General features: G+C 38.5%; 2 protein-coding genes across 2 annotated transcripts; one reads left to right on the forward strand and one right to left on the reverse strand.

The window, feature by feature from the left end:
• Position 1: 1 nt before the first annotated feature.
• Positions 2–7,392, reverse strand: psmc2 (proteasome 26S subunit, ATPase 2). Its single transcript, XM_028020031.1, has 12 exons — positions 7,211–7,392; positions 6,894–6,931; positions 6,707–6,788; positions 6,173–6,272; positions 5,341–5,472; positions 5,161–5,233; positions 4,966–5,061; positions 3,851–4,015; positions 3,678–3,765; positions 3,341–3,543; positions 3,157–3,253; positions 2–265 (listed from the first exon to the last, which is right to left on the reverse strand). Exons 1-12 carry the CDS (start codon positions 7,278–7,280, stop codon positions 108–110), a joined length of 1,302 nt encoding a protein of 433 aa, XP_027875832.1. The 5' UTR covers positions 7,281–7,392; the 3' UTR covers positions 2–107.
• Positions 7,393–7,598: 206 nt separating this feature from the next.
• On the forward strand, positions 7,599–20,865 carry dnajc2 (DnaJ (Hsp40) homolog, subfamily C, member 2). The gene is made up of 16 exons (XM_028020030.1): positions 7,599–7,820; positions 9,415–9,605; positions 11,194–11,269; positions 11,347–11,445; positions 11,529–11,751; positions 11,843–11,908; positions 12,023–12,114; positions 12,204–12,325; positions 14,887–15,036; positions 15,126–15,214; positions 15,313–15,382; positions 15,479–15,657; positions 15,890–15,990; positions 16,965–17,075; positions 20,445–20,605; positions 20,701–20,865. Exons 1-16 carry the CDS (start codon positions 7,766–7,768, stop codon positions 20,767–20,769), a joined length of 1,854 nt encoding a protein of 617 aa, XP_027875831.1. The 5' UTR covers positions 7,599–7,765; the 3' UTR covers positions 20,770–20,865.
• The last annotated feature ends 700 nt before the right edge of the window (positions 20,866–21,565 follow it).

The raw sequence follows: 21,565 nt of genomic DNA on the forward strand, positions 1-21,565 counted from the left end.
CTTAAATCTGGAATAAACTTTATTTTTACTTGAAAACAAAAAGACTACATGTTCGACCTTTTTTTAACGGTGAAACTCCAGATCAGAAACACACACACACAGTTTTCTCAGTTGTAGGTCATGTATCTGGGGGTGGCGCTGAACTTGGCGTAGGATTTGATGACTTTGTTCACAGCCTCCAGGAAGTCTTTCTCCGTGGCAATCTTCCTGCGAGCCCTGATGGCGAACATCCCAGCCTCTGTGCACACGCTGCGGATCTCAGCACCTGACGGAGAAATTAAGAGTGTTGTTCTTGGTCTTACTACAAACCAGCTACTAGAGTAGGTAGGTGGCGAAATGCAATTAGAGACTTGCTTCTGTTCTGTACCCCAAATTGAAAACCATTATTAATTATTTTATATATATTTAGTTGACAATTACAGTTCTTATCTTTTCCACCCCAAATTTGTTATGGTTGCACCTGTGGCTCTATTCTCATGTTCAACTCCTTTCTCATCTGCATTTCCCTTCAAAGTAACAACTTTGACCGTTTTCTGGGGTGCTTTCGCCACGCCACGGGGTCAAAACAGTGACATTTCCGGGGTCCGTTTGTGGCTCTTTTTTAGCAGCTTTCTACTTTTCACTACGTTCTTACCACCGTAGTGCCAAGCTTTTTGTACAGAATGCGAGGGAATATTCGCAGCTAATTAGCGGTAGCCAGCAAGCAGCAGCTGCCTTGAGTCAATAAAAATCTGCGTGCGACTCAAACTTTTGCCTGACTGAGAGGAAAAAAGAAAAAAAAAAAAAAAGAGTTAAATAGTCCTGTCACGATTAAAAAAAATCTATTATTAAAGTTTTTAAGGAAAAAATACATTGAATGAATTTGATATTTAAGGACGCGAGGCCATAAATGTGAACGGAGCTGCACACATCCTGGACGGCGTTTTGTAATAAGCAAATAATCAATACGCTCAGGGCTATGCAGCTGCAGCCAGTTATTGATTAATGTATCAAGCTCCTCGGTTCCTCTTTGTGTTCAGTGTTCCTGTTCAATGTTCAAGCTCCTCATGTTTTCAGACCTTGAAAACATGTTGCCTGTTTTCCAACTAACAGTACTTTGCATAGTCAAACACCAGACTGGATTGGACTAGAGTCATGGAAAAAGCCAAAGAAAAAGCACTGTTGTTGCTCATTCATCTGAGAAGGTTGATTTGAAATCCAACATTGCAAATACACCTTGTTCCAAATGATTATGCAAGTGATATTTTCTCAGATTTTCTTAAATGGTCAATGCAAATGATGGTCAGTATAATTTTCAAGTCATGAACTATTACAGTATAAATCAAATTTTACTGAACAAAGCTCCCCATGAGAACAGTATTTTTTTCAAAAATAAAAACCTCAACTGTTCCAAATTATTATGCACAGCAGATTTTCTAAACATCTTATGGATTATAAAGAACTGCAAACGGTCATTCTTTGAATGTGCAGCATTAAGTGGTCACATGTACTAAAATCAAAACCACAAAAATGGTGACCACACCATGAGTTTCTCCCCTTTTATGCCCATAGCAGCCAATGACACAGTGGTATTCCTTGCAGCATGAGATGGTGGATTGTCATGCATAAAGATGATTTTGCTGCAGAAGGTACGGCTCTTCTTTTTGAACCCTGAAAGAAAATGATCAGTCAGAAAGTCCATATACTTTGCTGAGGTCATTTTCACACCTTCATGGACTCTGAAGGGGCCGACCAATGATTCTCTCCCCATGATTTCAGCCCAAAGCATGACTCCACCACCTCCTTGCTGACATCACAGCCATGTTGGGACGTGGTGACCGTCCACCACCAATCCACTACTGCATCCATCTGGACCATCCAGGGTTGCGCAGCAGTCATCAGTGAACAAGTCTGTTCGAAAATTAATCTTCATGTCCAGCTGGGCCCACTGTGACCATTTCTGCTTGTGAGCTCTGGTTAGCGGTGGCCGAATAGCAGGTTCATGCACCGCAAGCCTCTGGAGGATCCTCCACCTTGAGGTTCCAGCAGCTTCAAATACCTGTTTGCTGCTTTGTAAGGGCTTTTTAACAGCTGCTCTCTTAATCTGATGAATTTGTCTAACAGAAACCTTCCTCATTATGCCTTTATCTGTACAAACCCATCTTTGTTCTGAATCAGCCACAAATCTCTTCACAGTATGATGGTAACGCTTCAGTTTTTGTTAAATATCTAATGTTTTCATACGGCACTACACTATCTGATGATTTTCGTCAGCAGAGATCCTTTCTCTTTCCCATATTGCTTGAAACTTGTGGCCTGCTTAATAATGTGGAACATCCTTCTTAAGTAGATTTCTTTTAATTGAGCTCACCAGACAAACTAATCAACTCAGCTCTCTGAAATTAATTACAGTGATTCAAAGAGCCCTGACACACAATACCATCTATAAATTTAATAGCACAACAAAAAAATTTATCTTTATGACACTTAAATCCAATTTGAATAATAATTTGGAACACGGTGTAAAAATATTTGAAAAAGAAAAACTACCCCTCCAACAAAATGACAGTATGACCGGTTTGCAATGTCGCAGCTGCATGAGCTACCACATTCCTGTAGTTGATTAGTTTAGCATTTGATAAGGATGAAGTAGCAAAGTCCAATTTAATACTACAACATAAAGAACAAATAGAAAGTTTTCTAAAAACAGTTAAATTCAGTGAAGTTTTTATGAGGTGGTTCTCGGTTAACAGAAACATGTCATTAGATTGCCTCCTACTGGCCACTGACTGACACTACATTTAACTGAACACAGTCATCATGACACAGTGATTCTGTGTTGGTATTAAAAAGGACAGCATTATTTATTTCCCAGGCACATAGTGCCATTTTATAGCACAATCAAGTAACTATGTTACCGTCAGTTGTTATAAAAAATGCTGTATATACAAAATATGACTTAAGAGAATTTTGACTTTGCAATTTAACACCTTGAAATTGGACCTCTATAGCTTTAAAAAGCCACTACTCTTTCCAACACGCAAAGAAAGTATGTAAAATTATAACATGACAGACAGCTCAATAAATTGATAATATTCCCCTTTAAGTAAGTTAATAAAAGAGAAGGTGTAAAAGGGAAAATATGGTGAAAAGTTCTAACTGTGCCGCTAGCCTTACCGGTGCTATTAGGACAGAGGCGAGCCAAGAGCTCAAAGCGAATGTCTCTCTCCACGCTCATAGAGCGGGCGTGGATCTTAAATATGTGGGTGCGACCCTGAAAAACAGAAGAATAATTTCTATGAGAGGAAGAGCAACTAAAATCAGCCTGACAGCTTCAGAAAATAAAGTCATAGGCCGTCACCTCCAGGTCAGGCAGGCTGAACTCTATCTTCCTGTCCAGACGTCCAGGCCTCATCAGGGCCGGATCCAGCGTGTCCGGTCTGTTTGTGGCCATCAGAACTTTGATGTTTCCTCGGGGGTCGAAGCCATCCAACTGGTTGATGAGCTCCAGCATGGTCCTCTGGACCTCGTTGTCGCCGCCAGCACCATCGTCAAAACGAGCACCTGGTTGTTTACACAAAAAATAGGGTAATTCACCAAAACCTCCTGGACTACAACTCATTGTGACCTGGACGGTCCAAGATTAACGATAACCTTTGCTAAGGAACAACTGGAACAACAATGCGACTCCACCTCACCTCCAATGGCATCAATTTCATCAAAGAAGATGAGACAGGCCTTCTTGGTCCTGGCCATCTCAAACAGCTCTCGCACCATCCTGGCTCCCTGTCGGCAAACAAACACGATAAAATTTCACGAAGGACGACGCCTGCGGCCACGGGCAGTTTCATTTTCGGACCAGTGAGCTCACCTCTCCGACGTACTTCTGGACCAGCTCGGAGCCGATGACTCTGATGAAACAGGCATCGGTGCGGTTGGCGACGGCACGAGCGCACAGGGTCTTCCCGGTGCCGGGGGGCCCGAACAGCAGCACGCCTTTAGGAGGCTCGATTCCCAGGTTGACAAACCTCTCAGGCTGATGAGAAAGAGGACAAGAAAAGTTATCCAACACCTGCTGAAGGAAACCGAAACCTAACATCTTTAAATATACGGCTCGCTCGGTTTAGGAAGACAATTTTAAAACCTAAGCACAGGGCTGCGGCCAATTTGGTCGCAAATGTGACCTAATTTCTCAATGTTGAGCCTAAAAATAAAATAAAAAATGTCCCTGTGGTTCAACTACAGACACACACTAGACCCACATTGTGGTCTAAAACAATAACATTGTAGTTAATTTGAAATTTACTATATTGTTAATCACAATTGTCTTGTGATCCCCCCCCCCCCCCGTTGTGTTACTTTACAAATATTTGCTACATTCTTTTCTCCTTATTATGCCCCTTCCAAAATCTACATATAGAAGAGAAAATAAATGACAAAACAACAAGCAGACATATTGGACATGCAAACATTTTTATTTTTTAAAGAACTTCAATATCTTGCTACTCGCCATATCAGACTAACTTGACATCAGTAAAGCTGAGGCAGCTGCGTATTAGAAGAAAGAAATGCTGCCTCCTGCAGGTGGGGGTTAGCAGTGGATTTATGTGATCGAAGAATCGTAAAAACAGCTTTATAACAACAATATATACCAACAGCTGCAATTTGAAAGATTTGTAGTTCAAACTGTTGCCAAGTAATTGAGCCACACATTTATTGTGAAATTATTTGCAGATTTAGCCAAATAATTAAGAATGTATTCCAGCTTTTTGGGTTTTTTTAATAGTTATTATAACTTTTCTCTTGATGTGAAGAAATCTTAATTGTTCCCAGTTTAACAAAATGTCTAACTTGAACATTCGTTAACAGACAATAACTCACTCACTCCAGAATATTGGATGTGCTTGGTTTTTAAGTCTAATCGGGTCTCTGGCAACATAATTACTGAAAAGGAAGTGGTTAATAAATGTAGTCATCAATGCTTACATGGAGCAGCGGCGTTTCAACCACTTCTCTCAGCTTCTCGATCTGCTCTTTACATCCTCCCACATCGCTGTAAGTCACATCAGGCTTCTCCTCCACCTGCAGCAGCACACAGAGTCATCAGAATCGCATCACAACAAATTGAAATATTTTTAATGGTTGTTTTTCCTCATAAAATAATTTGTGAGAGTTCTCCACCTGCATCATGGTGACAGTGGGGTCGATTTTTGGAGGCAGAGGAATGTGAATCTGATATTTGTTCCTGTCGACCCTAAAGGAAGAGGAGGGACGGGGAATTTTAGTGGGCGTGTTCCAACAGAAATCCCCTTTTTTTTTGGGTGACCTGTGACACTTGGAGGCGTCCAGGCGGATCCTCACCCGACTCTCATGCCCTCCTCGATGTCGGTTGGAGCCACCTGGTCACTCAGGTCCACCACGAACTTGGCAAACTGTTTCACGTTGATGATGTATTTGGGATCCTCGGAGTCTGCGTTGATGATCTTCGTGCATCTATTTGAAGAAAAGTGAAAACAGCAAAATCATCGGGACACTTTGATTTATTTCTTGCACACTTGCAGCAACACTCTTTAGTGTGGAAGTTACAACAAATTGACAAAGACTGAGTTTTCTGTGATTATTATGCCTAGTTTGTTACGAAGTGAAATCAGACACAGTTACTAATGTAAGATGCAAAAGTAAATTTAAAACATATTTGCTTTAAAATAACAGAAAAACCTTGTTTTACAGTGACTGCTCTCTTTCACACACACACTATAAATTATTAAAGACCAGTCACAGCATGGAAGCTAGAAATATTTTTAATTAAGGTTCCTCAAAGGAAATCAAAATCAACCAAACTCTGAATAGACAGGATAAAGCTTTATAGAAACAGTAAATTGAGCCATAAAGTTCTGAGTGATGCAGTAGAAGTAACCGTTTGTGTCATTTTTGTAGTCTATGTATGTTTCATAACAAATGAAAAACATTCAAATTGAAATTGATGCCTTTTATAATAACAAACAGCCTTTGGCAACATGGATGGAAATTTATAAATGGTATTTGAGTGGAATAGGCAGATCTGATGCTTTAACATGGTAACACAGAGCTGAACTACATATGGTGAATATGATATTTATCTCATCATGCCAAACAAAAAAAAATAGACTTTAAATTACAATATTAAAAAAAAACTAAAGCACTGCTAGCTTACCTTGCAACCTGCAGTGGCTGTTCACTCTGAAGAGTCTGTTTGTCAGCAGCCAGATCCCAGAGCGCTGGAGGAGCCAGGCCTGTGTCTGACTCTTTAATGCCTGTCAAATAAGAATTACAAAAACATTATGATGCCACTCATACCCAACACCTGTGGACTTATACAAAACCAGCAGAAGTTCTCTTCCTGCACTGTATTAGAGTTCTAAGAGGAATTTCGAAAAGTGTAATAATTGTGCATGTTTGCAACATTTCAAGTGGCAATACACGATATTGTCGCCTACATCAGTATTAATGGATGCTAGCCAATTTTTTTTACACATCGGTATAGGCCCGGTAAATATTAAGAACCGATATTGGTTTTCATCTTGTTGCCATTTGTTTCTAGTAAAAAAATGTTGTTTGTTTATTTTTTGTCCTCGGCAGTGTCGAAACGGCAGATAAATGTATACAATATCTGTAAATGTCGGTTGTCGTCAATAAAAGCCAGTTGAATTTATTATTTTCCATATGCCATGTCGGTGCCATCACGTACCTGTCAGCTCGTTTATTTTTTTCAGAAGCTGCTGAATGTCATCTTCCACCTGTTTGATCTGTCTGGAGTATGTGCTTTGGCCCTAGACACACACAAACACAGTCAAAACCAGATGGAATCAATCCCAAATTGCCTCCAAATCTTATTAAAACGGACTTAGCCAAAATTTCGGGTTGTTGATACTTACATATGTTTTGAGCAAAGCAATGTCGCCTTCATCCAGAGCTGTGGTGGTAAAGGAAAAACATGAATGAGTTTGCGTTCTGTCCTCGGCAGCTAGCCGAGTTGCTTTGGTGACAACAGGGAACAGAATACGTTTCAAATGCTACACTTTTCTTTAATCGGAAAAATGTGTAAAAAGGACAATATGAGGAAAACGATCATCTTAGCGGAGGCCTGAAATACGTTGTTTGTTAACAAGCTAAGCTAATGTTGGCTAACCAGGCTATGGCCGACGCTTCCTTGTTTATTTTAAAAACATGTACATATGTATAAATTAAAAACCTCTGATGGGAGCGTCTTCCTTTTCCTCTTCCTTAATCTTCCTTTGATCGTCTCCCAAATAGTCCGGCATATTTAATATAGAAATAAAGTGTTTTGGTCAGAGAAAAATGGAACGGCTTCTGCAGCAAAACTCTACAATTACACAGCAGCTTTTAAGTTCCGCTACCCACCGGAAATGCAAGTCGGACGTATTATTGGAGACACTCCGAATATTTCATAACCGATTTAGTAACATTATCACCATGAAAGATTATCACAAAAAATATATATTTTTATGTGTATACCTAATAAATGTGATTAATTTCGCATAATAGTATTAATATAGAAAATAATTGACTAAAATGACCAACAGCGGAACGGACGGTGTAAGACCTTTTTGCTAACACGGAGTGATTTCGTGGCGAGGCGTCACGGCTTGTTCTCGGACTGGCAGCACCTGCACCAGGAGGCCCATGTGGAGCGGCAGAGAGAGGGCCACAGACCTCAGCACCTTAGCGGTCTCTCCTTTCAGTGTTTCGTCTCGTGAATGTGCGCTGCCGTCGCCATTGTTCCAGGATGCTGCTAGAGGCGAGGGACGACGAGGAGACGACAGTGTTTAAAGCGGCTGCCGGTAAGCAGCGACACAGGCCACATTAAAACAGCTAGCCAAGTTCAAGCTACTCCTGTTACTCATTACTGACTGACTTGTTTCTAAATGTACCGCGGGAATTAAACGGAATAAATGGGCGCGTTTTAAGGCTGTGATTTTGAGACTTTCTGGTTAGCTTGTGGTTAAACCATTTTTCCCGTGTTGCATAATATTTCCCACTGGCTGTCCTCTGATTGTCACGTTTGCTCTACTAATTAATTGGAGCAGTTTTCTTAATTCACTCAGGCTAGCAGATTGATCTGCAAGCTAGAAAAAGGAAGGAAAAAAAAATCTTGCATATTTTCCTTGTCGGCGTCTGAGCTGTTGTCTGAAACAGAAACTTACTAAAGGCAATAAAAAATCAGGGAATGTTCAAACCAGCAGACATCATGTTACACCCACTACTTTCCGGTTAATTCCTTTAGTCCTGCTGAAACGCGTAGATACAAAAAAATTGAAGCAAGGGAACATCCAAATATTTTCCGGTAAAGTTTTTTTTAATTATTTTGGATTGGAAAATAAATTTAAATCTCGCTAAGTTTAAAAATTCTTAATGTAAATGCTATTTTATTTCAAATATGTCCTGATGCCTTCAGTCGGTTCCTTTTACACTCATTTAATACTTGCCCAACTAATGATTAGATTAGAAATCATAATATTGCCTCCATATTCTAAACTATATTTTCAATTCAGAATTAATAGAATAGAAGAATAGAAGTACTTTATTCATCCCAGCAGGGAAATTACTTCGCAGTTGCAGCATAGAGACAAGACAAGAGACAAGACACAATAACAACGTCTGGGTGTTGGTTCTGGAGTTTGGCTTAAGATAAACACTACAGTATAAATGCAGCTTGGGACTGTTAACTTTACTATTAATTGATTTAGGGTGACTCTAAAAGTTTTTTCACTTGGTATTAGGCCTGTCACAGTAACACATTTTGCTGGAGGATAAATTGTCCCTAAAATTATTGCGATAAATGATAATATTGGGGAATTTGAGACCATTTTCAACTGATGTAATAATAAGTCTCATTAATGCAAGTATGCCCTATTAAGAATAAAACAAACTCTAATTTTTAAAGAACATTTAGCACTGAAATTGGAAAATATTTCAAATATTCAAAATAAACAACCAAAACAACAAAAATTAAGACTGATAATGAAGAGTCTGTAACCAAAATTGCATTTTAAAATAAACAATTATTCAGCTAAGACGGGGGAAACGGGCAAAAGTGGCAGGTAGTACAAACTGACTACTTCATACGAGGTGTCAAACGTTTGCAGCATTTTTCAATATGGTGGGTTTTTAACAATATTCCATAACAACTGTTGTCCAAATATAAATTATCTCACTCATTTGAATTTATCAGGCATAGTACTTGTGGCAGGCGTTCTTGGTATTTCCACTGATGCGAAACTGCAGCAGAAAAAAAAAAAGCTGTAATCTTTATATTGTAAGTAATAATATCCATACAAACCAGTCCATTTTCAGCCAGTGAGAACTTTACTCTTTTTTTTTTCTGTGCATTTAAAGCCAACCAGTTTTCCTCACTACTTCTGTGAAAACCCACAGCTTCTGTGCAGGTTCTGGTGGAGCCGGTGGGTCGGTGGTTTGAGGCCTACATCAGGAGGAGAAGCAGAAATGTGTCGGCCTCCTTCCAAGAGCTGGAGGAAGAAGAGGAGTCCTCAGAAGAGTCGGAGGATGAGGAGTTACAGCTGGAGGAGCATCCGATGCTCCGAACACTGGATCCTAAAGACTGGAAGGTACCAGACAGGAAGTGAAGGGCCGCCGCGGTGGCAGTGTTAGAGTTGAGGAAACCAGTTAGACATTTATTTCCTGTCCAGCTTTTAAATATAAAGCTTATTTTCCCCATTTATATATATATATACAGTACAGACCAAAAGTTTGGACACACCTTCTAATTCAATGGGTTTTCTTTATTTTCATGACTATTTATAAGGCAATAAATCCCACTTATTAACCTGACAGGGCAGGTTGACCTATGAAGTGAAAACCATTTCAGGTGACTACCTCTTGAAGCTCATCAAGAAAATGCAGAGTGTGTGCAAAGCAGTAATCACAGCAAAAGGTTGCTACTTTGAAGAAACTAGAATATAAGGGCTATTTTCAGTTGTTTTACACTTTTTTGTTTAGTGCATATTTCCACATGTGTTATTCATAGTTTTGATGCCTTCAGTGTGAATCTACAATGTCAATAGTCATAAAAATAAAGGAAACTCATTGAATTAAAAGGTGTGTCCAAACTTTTGGTCTGTACTGTATATATATATATATATATATATATATATATATATAGAGCAATCTGTAATGGATTTAATTGATTTTATTTTGAACAAAAAAAAGAACAACCAAATTTTACAAAAAGTTTAAAACCAAACAGCTGGTCCATATTTCTTCTATTGAGAGGTTTAATGCCTGATAAGTTGTCCCTGAAATTACTGTGATAAGCAATAATAATGTTATCACAATAATATTGTTATAATGAAGGAGTTTTTTAAAAGAGTCAATTTGTCAGTGTATCAGGAAGCGGCTGAAAAAGGCATAGAAATTTAGGCTAGATGTTTTTTATGCATGTTATGTATTGGTTCCAAATTTCTTGTACTTAATTGACTAATGTGTCATATTTTTTTATTGTTAACGTTAACCTGTATATTGATACCAAGATGAATAATTCTTTCATTTACACTAATAAAATGGGTCCAGGAAATAATCTTTATTTCAAATATAGTATTGATGACCTTTTATTGCCAATATTAAAGATAATGATGCACTGATTGGTTTTTCATTAGCAAAGACAGAATTCTGGTCTCTAAAGTCTGGTATAATATTTTCAATTCGAAATGAAGGAATGTGTTTAACATTGTCAAATAGAGGTAGAAGATTTTAATCCAACAAAAAAATAAGGAATTATTCCTGTTTATGCATCAAAGCATATTTCCTTAACCTTCTTCTTTTTTATGAAAAAGGTGTAAGAGTTTCGAAAACGTTGTTGTAATACATTTATTACATAGAAGAAAAAACTTTTCTCTTTTTTTTCCGCATTTGACCTGCCAATCTCTGATTGTTGCTAATCCATGGTAAATTGTCCCATTCTAATCTCTGGTCCGTTTGATTGGCCCATTTCTAATTTTAGCCTGAGAGCTGTCCAAATGATTCCATCTGATCAAATTAGGAAGATTTACAGAAAGAGAGTTTCAACATCAGCATATAAGGAAATCCTATGACCTAATTGTGTGTGTTTTACACCAGAGGAGCCTGTGTGTGTGTCTTTTAATTACAAGAGTGTGGATCTGTACGGCCGATATGAATCCTGTTAATCTGATTTGGCAGAATCAAGATCACTACGCTGTCCTTGGTCTGCCACACTTGCGGTATAAAGCCACGCAGAAACAGATTAAAGCGGCCCGTAAGTACTCCTCCTCTAATGATTTATCTGGATACGTGTGAAGATGATGTCTGATAACTGCCGCCATTTCTCTGCAGACAAATCAATTGTGTTGAAGCACCACCCTGACAAAAGGAAAGCGGCAGGAGAGCAGATCGTTGAAGGAGACAATGACTACTTCACCTGTATAACTAAAGGTGCCCGACTCTTCTGCAAATTAAAGCCATCAGAATCCCGATGGCCTATCCTGATCCCAGCCCTTTTCCATTTTGCGCCTTAGCTATCGAAATCCTGTCGGACCCGGTGAAGAGAAGAGCCTTCGACAGCGTGGATCCGACCTTCGACAATAGCGTGCCATCCAAAAGCGAGGGCAAAGAGAACTTTATTGAGGTGTTTGCTCCCGTTTTCGAGCGAAATGCCAGATGGTCTTCCAAAAAGCACGGGCCCTCTCTAGGAACCATGGACTCGTCTTTTGAAGAAGTAGACAATTTTTACTCCTTTTGGTAGGCGGAGAAGTTTTTCTTTTTGGTGTCTTTTTTCCCCCATGAAGTCTGGTGTGTGGATAGCCTTATAAATTCTTTCTACTTTTTCCAGGTATAACTTTGACTCATGGAGGGAATTCTCTTACTTAGACGAAGAGGAAAAGGAGAAAGCTGAATGGTAAGCCGATTACAAAATCCCAACGTCTGGTTAGCTTCTAGTCGAAATTCATAAGCTGGACTTCAGAACCTGTGAAGTCCCGTGTTTTAACATGAGAATTGTTCCGGTCCTCAGTCGAGACGAAAGGAGATGGATCGAGAAGCAGAACCGAGCTTCCAGAGCTCAGAGGAAAAAGGAGGAGATGAACAGAATACGCACGCTAGTTGGTACAGCCTCTCCACCGCCACACATACACCGCAAACCTTGATTTACAAGCGCGAGTAGGGTCCGAATAAATGGCGTCGTTTCGCTGCAGATACGGCCTACGGCTGCGACCCTAGAATAAAGAAATTCAAAGAAGAAGAAAAAGCCAGAAAAGAGGCGGAGAAGAAAGCAAAGGCTGAAGCCAAGAAGAGAGAGCAGGAGGAGAAGGAGAGAGTAAGTGAAGGCTACTCGCTGTGGTCAGTGTTTGTATTTAGGACAGAATGTATCAAATCAAAGATTCCTGCTTTTATCTAAATAGTTTTTGAAGCAGTACAGTGCATGCAGTTGGTTTTACAGACCTTACAACAATTAAAAGCAAAGAAATGTGAACTTCTGATCAAAATCAAAACACTGTTTGTTTTAGAACAGTGATTCAGGTGATACATCAGTTTTGCATTTTCTGTAACATGCTTTGATATGAAAAGAACAATTAGGACATTTGTATATTTAACTGGAATTTTAAATGAACATATCACCATCATCTCTATTGTCGTCAACTTTAAATGTCTTTAGAAGCTGTTTTCAGATTACAGGCTTGATGCTGAAATTTCATTCCCCTCTAGCATGCGAGTTCACAAGTGATTACTTGATTCTTGGCATATAACACTGTGAAGCTAAATCGATCAAATGTACATCTAAACTTCCTTTAGCAATTTAGCAATGTATTTCTTTAATAAGTAAGACAAATCAGGTTACTCTGCGTCACCATTTTATTGACATAATGGGTCACGTAGGACAAACTTCTTCCTCCAAGTTGCCGTCTGTCTTCTTACGGTAGACAGACGGCCTACAGATGTATTTATTATTACTTTGCTGACAGTGAAGGAATATGGCGAGCTTTATTCCTTGAGTCGCAGATTCGGAGACTCGCCTTACCTTGCAAAGCTAATGGCTACGCAAGGAGTGTCGGAATCTGCCCACGACCTCCACTTTATCTCTGACCTGACATAAAGAAAGGCTCTACGTCTAGTTTTAAAAACATAATTCCACCCCCCACATTGCGGTATACATTTAAACCGGTGACCGGCCCTTGCTTGGTCGGCTACAAATAACGTGTGGCGTGTTTTGGTAATGACGTTCCTGTATTTTGATTTAGAAAATATCCAAGATGGCGTCGCGGCAGAAGCGCTCCGTTACTGTCGGGTTCATTCAACCTAAACGCTTTCAAACAGACAAAAAAGAAGAGAGAGACAAGTGATTACATTTTGTACTCGAGGAGAGTGTAGTTTTTACAGTCTCCAAATTCACTCTGAATTTCCTCTCTCGCTACTCCTCTTTTTATTCAGATCAGGGAGAGAAACACAGAAAGAATGCCACAGTCGTTTTAGATAATGACGAGCACAGACCAAACGTTTGGACACACCTTTCTAATTCAATGGGTTTTCTTTATTTTCATGACTATTTATAAGGCAAGAAATCCCACTTATTAACCTGACAGGGCAGGTTGACCTATGAAGTGAAAACCATTTCAGGTGACGACCTCTTGAAGCTCATCAAGAAAATGCAGAGTGTGTGCAAAGCAGTAATCACAGCAAAATGTAGCTACTTTGAAGAAACTAGAATATAAGGGGTATTTTCACTTTTTTGTTTAGTGCATATTTCCACATGTGTTATTCATAGTTTTGATGCCTTCAGTGTGAATCTACAATGTCAATAGTCATAAAAATAAAGGAAACTCATTGAATTAAAAGGTGTGTCCAAACTTTTGGTCTGTACTGTAAATCTGGGATATTATTTACAATTCTAACAGCTACGTTTCACAAAAAGGACAGAGACTATATCAGGGCCACTTGCAGCATGTGCAGAGCTTTAATCACAATGAAAAGATGAAATACCGTAATCATCCTCAAACAGTTGGCCACACGCATGCAACTGATTTGTAGGAAAGTGTTTGACACGTTGCTTAGCAACTGCGGTCACTTTCAAGGGGAGCTTCTACGGCGTCTACTGCCATAAATGTATCAGGTAACATTAAACTCCTTCGTGTGCTGGTTATTGTATAAATATTAGTGCCACTCTGAAAGAATAATCTCCATTACTTATTAACATATACTGTCATATTCAATAAATTACAATATGTGTTCAGATGAGGCTCATTTCTCACAATAAAAGCATCTTTTGAAAATAAAATGTAAACATTTTCATCAGTCCCACATTTCTGAATGTATTTTTTTTTAATTGGTCTGTTGTATTATTCTAATCTTAAATGTCATGTTTTCATTAGCTGTTAGCACCAAATCATTAACATAAATAAAAGCTTTAAAACATCAGTTTGTGGAGAATTAACATATAATTTAACTTGTGATCTTAATTGTGCTCTCACACACATTTTGCCAACTCTTCCATTGAAGCTGACAGGAGTAAAAATAAATAAATTAATTAAATAAATAAAAAATCACCTGAGCTGGTGTTTTCCACAGCTGGACACACCTTGAGTCCCGAAAAGTCAAAATTCACATTTGTCATTTCTGTGCAAATCATTGCGTTTCACACCAAAACATTCATTTGGCAGAGATTTTTATTTTTCGAGCCAGTTTGAGTCGAACGCAACACGGTGCAATTTTTTTGAATGAGGTAATTTAGAAACCGTGAGAATCGAATCAGTAAGTGATGGCGATTACAAAATCGGTATTGCTAAATTCTGATCAATTCCCATCCTTATTTTTAGGTCACAAGCTTGTTACATATTCAGTTTTGAAAAAAAAAAAAAAAGTTATACATTTAATTTGTTCCAGGTTCGCCAGGCAGAGCTAGAGGCGACTCGTCTGGCGAAGGAGAAGGAGGAAGAGGAGGCCCGACAAGCCGCCCTGCAGGCCAAGAAGGAGAAGGAGATCCAGAAGAAAGCCATCAAGAAGGAGAGGCAGAAACTCAGGACCACATGCAAGGTGAACCAAGGAGCATCATGGGAGTTTGTTTTTGACTGATTGAAACCATGGAATTAGTTTTTAATAGTCCGCGTTTTCTCCACCTGCAGAACTGGAATTACTTTGCTGACAGTGAAGCTGACGGCGTGAAAATGATGGAGGAGGTGGAGAAACTCTGTGACCGCCTGGAGCTGACGAGGTTCAGTTAACGAACCTTTTTTTGTTTTTTTTCTCTTCCTGAATGTACAAATAGGTAAATATGTCCCAAACTGGAGCTTCATGGTGTTTTTGTTTCAGTCTGCAGAGTCTGAATGAGATCCTGGCCTCGGCTTCAAAGGAGGACAGCAAGGCAGCAGTGGAGAAGCAGGTAAAAGCGTGTTAGCTGCGTCTGAAGAGCTCAATAGGTTCCACCGAATTCAACTATTTGACACATTTCTTTTTGTGTGCGTGTGTGTTCCATAAGGTAGAGGAAGTGAACGCCCAGCTGCAGAAGGAGAAGGACGCCGAGGTTCAGGCCCGGCAGGCGGCCCGGAGCGCCGAGCAGGCCAGCGGGGGCGCCGGCGGAGGGAAGGGCTGGAACGAGGACGACCTCCAGCTGCTCATCAAAGCGGTTAACCTGTTCCCTGCTGGAACCAACGCCAGGTAGGCTGGGTAGAAAAAGCTCAAACGATGTCCTGCAAAATGATGCCCAACCACAGGCGATGTGCGTTATTGGGTTTGTGTAAAACGATGCCGCTCCGTTGGGAAACATCCATAGAGAGTCGTGGTTTTAATATGAAGAAATTTGAAACTGGTGTTTCTGTTTTGAAGAAATGCTGTGAGCTTATCACCATCTCCTTTCTTGTGTTTTAATATTTAATGTTTGGTCTTGCAGGTGGGAAGTTATTGCTAACTACATGAACCTGCACTCCACCAGTGGGATGAAGAGGACAGCCAAAGACGTCATTAACAAAGCCAAGAATCTTCAGAAGCTCGGTAAGATTACACATGAGGAGAAGCAAAACGATGTTAGTCTGTCATCTCAATGGAAACAAATACAAATAATTCATAATAAAACAATATATTTTTTGAAGTTTTCTGTTTCTGAGCTATTTTTTTTAATGCAGATGCTGTCATTTGTTTATTTTGGGAACTTATAAAACATTATGGATTTTAGTACAAGCCTCCTAAGCAGACATGAATGTTGTAGGAAAGCATTTGCATTTTAGAGTTTCCCAATTCTAGGTGTGGAAAAATGATCACACTGACAAAAACGTATTCTTCTTAAATATGGCATTTCTGAAAAGCTTTTTTTTTTATTTATTTTTTTTTTTTTTTACCCCTCCAGGGGGTCTTTTGTGGGCTCTAGTGTCCCTTATATGATAGTAGGCTGACAGGAAACAGGGAAGGAGAGGGGAAGACATGCGGCAAATGTCGTCGGGTCCGGGAGTCGAACCCGCGACGGCCGAGTCAAGGCCTCCAAATACGGGTCGCGCTACGCCCTACGCCACCACGGCACGCCCCTGAAAAGCTTTTTAAATACATTTTATATTTAGATAACATCACATTTGTGCAACTCATTTAGAGTTTTGATTTTCTAATGAATTAAAAACTTTGACAAATTGACAATTTTACATCTTTTTTTTATTTCAGGTTCTAAAGCTGGAGGTAGATTTAGATGATGAACAGTCATTGATGGCAAACTGTGATTGAAATCTAAAAATATTGGTTGTGGAATAATTAAGTCTGTTTATTATTATAGATTTCAGCTTCTTTAAATCTGGGTGCCACAAAATAGCGAAATAGCCCTTTAACGCATTGCCCAATCAGAAACCAGCTTCATTGTTTAAGATTTGTTGGGGAAGGGATAAAACCTTTCCCCAACGTAATATTAATATTGGTTAATGTCATTAAACACTAATAAAACAATTGATCAGAGTATAAAAAGGTGACGTTGTGATCCTCCTCAGATCCAGTACAGAAAGATGAGATCAACAGAAAGGCCTATGAGAAGTTCAAGAAGGAGCACACATCGGTGCCGCCCTCCATAGACAACGCCTTGCCCTCAGAGAGGTTCGATGGTAAGTGGGCTTCACTGTAGAACAAAGAGCCATCATCACATCATCATCACAAGGTTATTTATTGGCCACGTTCTTTTTTAAAGAAAATGGGTGGATGGATCTGTTAAATATTCACTACTCAAGCTTTGCTAATGCTCAGCAACTTGCTTGTAAAAATGCTTTTCTTCAGTGTCTGAGCCAAATGAAGAGAGAAGTGACTCTATCCTGTGTTCTGTGCTTTAAATGGCTTCATTTTGTACCTGACTGTATGGAAGCTGTTCGCCTTAAGATGTTTCACGTTGCCCATTTGCTGTTGTGAAGCAAAATTTGGTCACTGATTATTTAAAGCAAATAAAATAATTTGCTTTTTTCCACAGTAAGGAAAGTGCTTTGAATAGGACTGCAGGGTGCAGACCTGGTGGGATGTTAGTTTTTGTTAACGGTTTAGCTTTATCATAAGAAATTGTGTAAGTAGGCTTAACTATAGCTGAAAACACTTACAGATGAAGTTTTTCTCAATTTTGCAGATTTTTCTAGGAATGGTTCTAAAGAGTAAAGGGAGGGAAAGGCTGAGCAGTTTACTAAACTTTCATTAGCCTAACAAAATGTTTCCTACTGGATTTTGTAAAAGCAGTTAGACTTGAACTAGTTGGCAGTTTTTCTCATCCCAAATTAGAAAGTTAAGGAAACACTAGAAAATGTAGAAACTTTGTTAGAATGAAAGAATATCCGAGTCATTTTTGCTCATTTTGAACGCCGTAGTATACTGAGTCATTTAGAACGTCATAGTATAGTATGACGTCCAAAATGCCTCATAGTATACTATGACGTCCAAAATGCCTCATAGTATACTATGACGTTCTAAATGACTCATAGTATACTATGACGTTCTAAATGACTCGTAGTATACTATGACGTCCAAAATGACTCATAGTATACTATGACATTCTAAACGACTCATAGTATACTATGACGTCCAAAATGACTCATAGTATACTATGACGTTCAAAATGACTCATAGTATACTATGACGTTCTAAATGACTCGTAGTATACTATGACGTTCTAAATGACTCGTAGTATATTATGACGTCCAAAATGACACATAGTATACTATGATGTTCAAAATGACTCATAGTATATACTATGACGTCCAAAATGACTGAGTCATTTTGGACGTCATAGTATACTATGAGTCATTTTCAACGTCATAGTATACTATGAGTCATTTTCAACGTCATAGTATACTATGAGTCATTTTGAACGCCAAAGTATACTATGAGTCATTTTCAACATCATAGTATACTATGAGTCATTTTGAACGCCAAAGTATACTATGAGTCATTTTCAACATCATAGTATACTATGAGTCATTTTGAACGCCAAAGTATACTATGAGTCATTTTCAACGTCATAGTATACTATGAGTCATTTTGGACGTCATAGTATAGTATGAGTCATTTAGAACGTCATAGTATACTATGAGTCATTTTCAACGTCATAGTATACTATGAGTCATTTTCAACGCCAAAGTATACTATGAGTCATTTTCAACGTCATAGTATACTATGAGTCATTTTGGACGTCATAGTATACTATGAGTCATTTTGGACGTCATAGTATACTATGAGTCACTTAGAACGTCATAGTATACTACGAGTCATTTTGAACGCCAAAGTATACTATGAGTCATTTTCAACGTCATAGTATACTATGAGTCATTTTGAACGCCAAAGTATACTATGAGTCATTTTCAACGTCATAGTATACTACGAGTCATTTTGAACGCCAAAGTATACTACGAGTCATTTTGAACGCCAAAGTATACTATGAGTCATTTTCAACATCATAGTATACTATGAGTCATTTTGAACGCCAAAGTATACTATGAGTCATTTTCAACGTCATAGTATACTATGAGTCATTTTGGACGTCATAGTATAGTATGAGTCATTTAGAACGTCATAGTATACTATGAGTCATTTTCAACGTCATAGTATACTATGAGTCATTTTCAACGCCAAAGTATACTATGAGTCATTTTCAACGTCATAGTATACTATGAGTCATTTTGGACGTCATAGTATACTATGAGTCATTTTGGACGTCATAGTATACTATGAGTCACTTAGAACGTCATAGTATACTACGAGTCATTTTGAACGCCAAAGTATACTATGAGTCATTTTCAACGTCATAGTATACTATGAGTCATTTTGAACGCCAAAGTATACTATGAGTCATTTTCAACGTCATAGTATACTACGAGTCATTTTGAACGCCAAAGTATACTACGAGTCATTTTGAACGCCAAAGTATACTATGAGTCATTTTCAACATCATAGTATACTATGAGTCATTTTGAACGCCAAAGTATACTATGAGTCATTTTCAACGTCATAGTATACTATGAGTCATTTTGGACGTCATAGTATAGTATGAGTCATTTAGAACGTCATAGTATACTATGAGTCATTTTCAACGTCATAGTATACTATGAGTCATTTTCAACGCCAAAGTATACTATGAGTCATTTTCAACGTCATAGTATACTATGAGTCATTTTGGACGTCATAGTATACTATGAGTCATTTTGGACGTCATAGTATACTATGAGTCACTTAGAACGTCATAGTATACTACGAGTCATTTTGAACGCCAAAGTATACTATGAGTCATTTTCAACGTCATAGTATACTATGAGTCATTTTGAACGCCAAAGTATACTATGAGTCATTTTCAACGTCATAGTATACTACGAGTCATTTTGAACGCCAAAGTATACTACGAGTCATTTTGAACGCCAAAGTATACTATGAGTCATTTTGAACGCCAAAGTATACTATTAGTCATTTTCAACGTCATAGTATACTATGAGTCATTTTCAACGTCATAGTATACTATGAGTCATTTTGGACGTCATAGTATAGTATGAGTCATTTTGGACGTCATAGTATACTATGAGTCATTTAGAACGTCATAGTATACTATGAGTCATTTAGAACGTCATAGTATACTATCAAAATGACTCATAGGTTACTATGGCATTCTAAATGACTCATAGTATACTATGAATAGAATAGAATTCAACTTTATTGTCATTGCACTGTCACAAGTACAAGCAATGAGATGTAGTTTGCATCTATCCAGAAGTGCTCTACGAGATATAAATATTTATTTACAGATGTACAAAACTATGTATGTATGGACTATAAGGGGATATAGATATTGTGTATAAATCTATGGCATTCTAATTGACTCATAGTATACTTTGGCGTTGAAAATGACTCATAGTATGCTATGGCACTCAAACGCGCAACCTTCAACAATCTGTAATTTAGTTCAAATACCACAACAGTCGTCACTAACTAGTTGATTTGTGATGTTTCAGCCACAGGAAATGAAGGGAACACCGCCCCCTGGACCACAGAGGAGCAGAAACTTCTAGAACAAGCTCTGAAGACCTACCCTGTGAGCACACCTGAGCGCTGGGAGAAGATTGCTGTTGCTGTTCCTGGACGAAGCAAGAAGGACTGTATGAAGAGGTACAAGGTATGGTCATCCAAACCGGCGGTACTCACTGTCCTTATCATTGAATTTTAGTCTTAAAATGTATTACTAATGGAATATTTCTGCTTGTCTGACAGGAACTGGTGGAGATGGTCAAAGCCAAGAAAGCTGCTCAGGAACAAGTGGCAGCCAAGAATAAAAAATGACACCAACCACAAAGGAGGATAGAATCTTTGTTATTTTAATGTTATTGTGTTATCCTTTATTTTATAATAAAAAAAAAACTTGACCCAAGACTTAAATATGTTTGTATGTAGTTGACAGTTCCTCGGCAGTGCCGCTCAGCTTCTCATCCAGAACATCCCGCTGCGGATCTGGTTGTAGTCTGGTAGCTGTTCTATTGGACCTACAGCAAGAAAAAAACCCCACATTACTAGATGTTTGTAGTTTAGGCAGAAAGACTTGATACATTTTGTATAATCACTAATCAAACTTAAAGTTTATCACTTTAAATATTTACACCTTATGCTTGAAACCTCACCATGTTTCACCATGACTCATAGTATACTATGACGTCCAAAATGACTCAGTCATTTTGGACGTCATAGTATACTATGAGTCATTTTCAACGTCATAGTATACTATGAGTCATTTTCAACGTCATAGTATACTATGAGTCATTTTGAACGCCAAAGTATACTATGAGTCATTTTCAACATCATAGTATACTATGAGTCATTTTGAACGCCAAAGTATACTATGAGTCATTTTCAACATCATAGTATACTATGAGTCATTTTGAACGCCAAAGTATACTATGAGTCATTTTCAACGTCATAGTATACTATGAGTCATTTTGGACGTCATAGTATAGTATGAGTCATTTAGAACGTCATAGTATACTATGAGTCATTTTCAACGTCATAGTATACTATGAGTCATTTTCAACGCCAAAGTATACTATGAGTCATTTTCAACGTCATAGTATACTATGAGTCATTT

Source organism: Xiphophorus couchianus, chromosome 6, assembly GCF_001444195.1.
Source record: "Xiphophorus couchianus chromosome 6, X_couchianus-1.0, whole genome shotgun sequence".
NCBI lineage: Eukaryota > Metazoa > Chordata > Actinopteri > Cyprinodontiformes > Poeciliidae > Xiphophorus > Xiphophorus couchianus.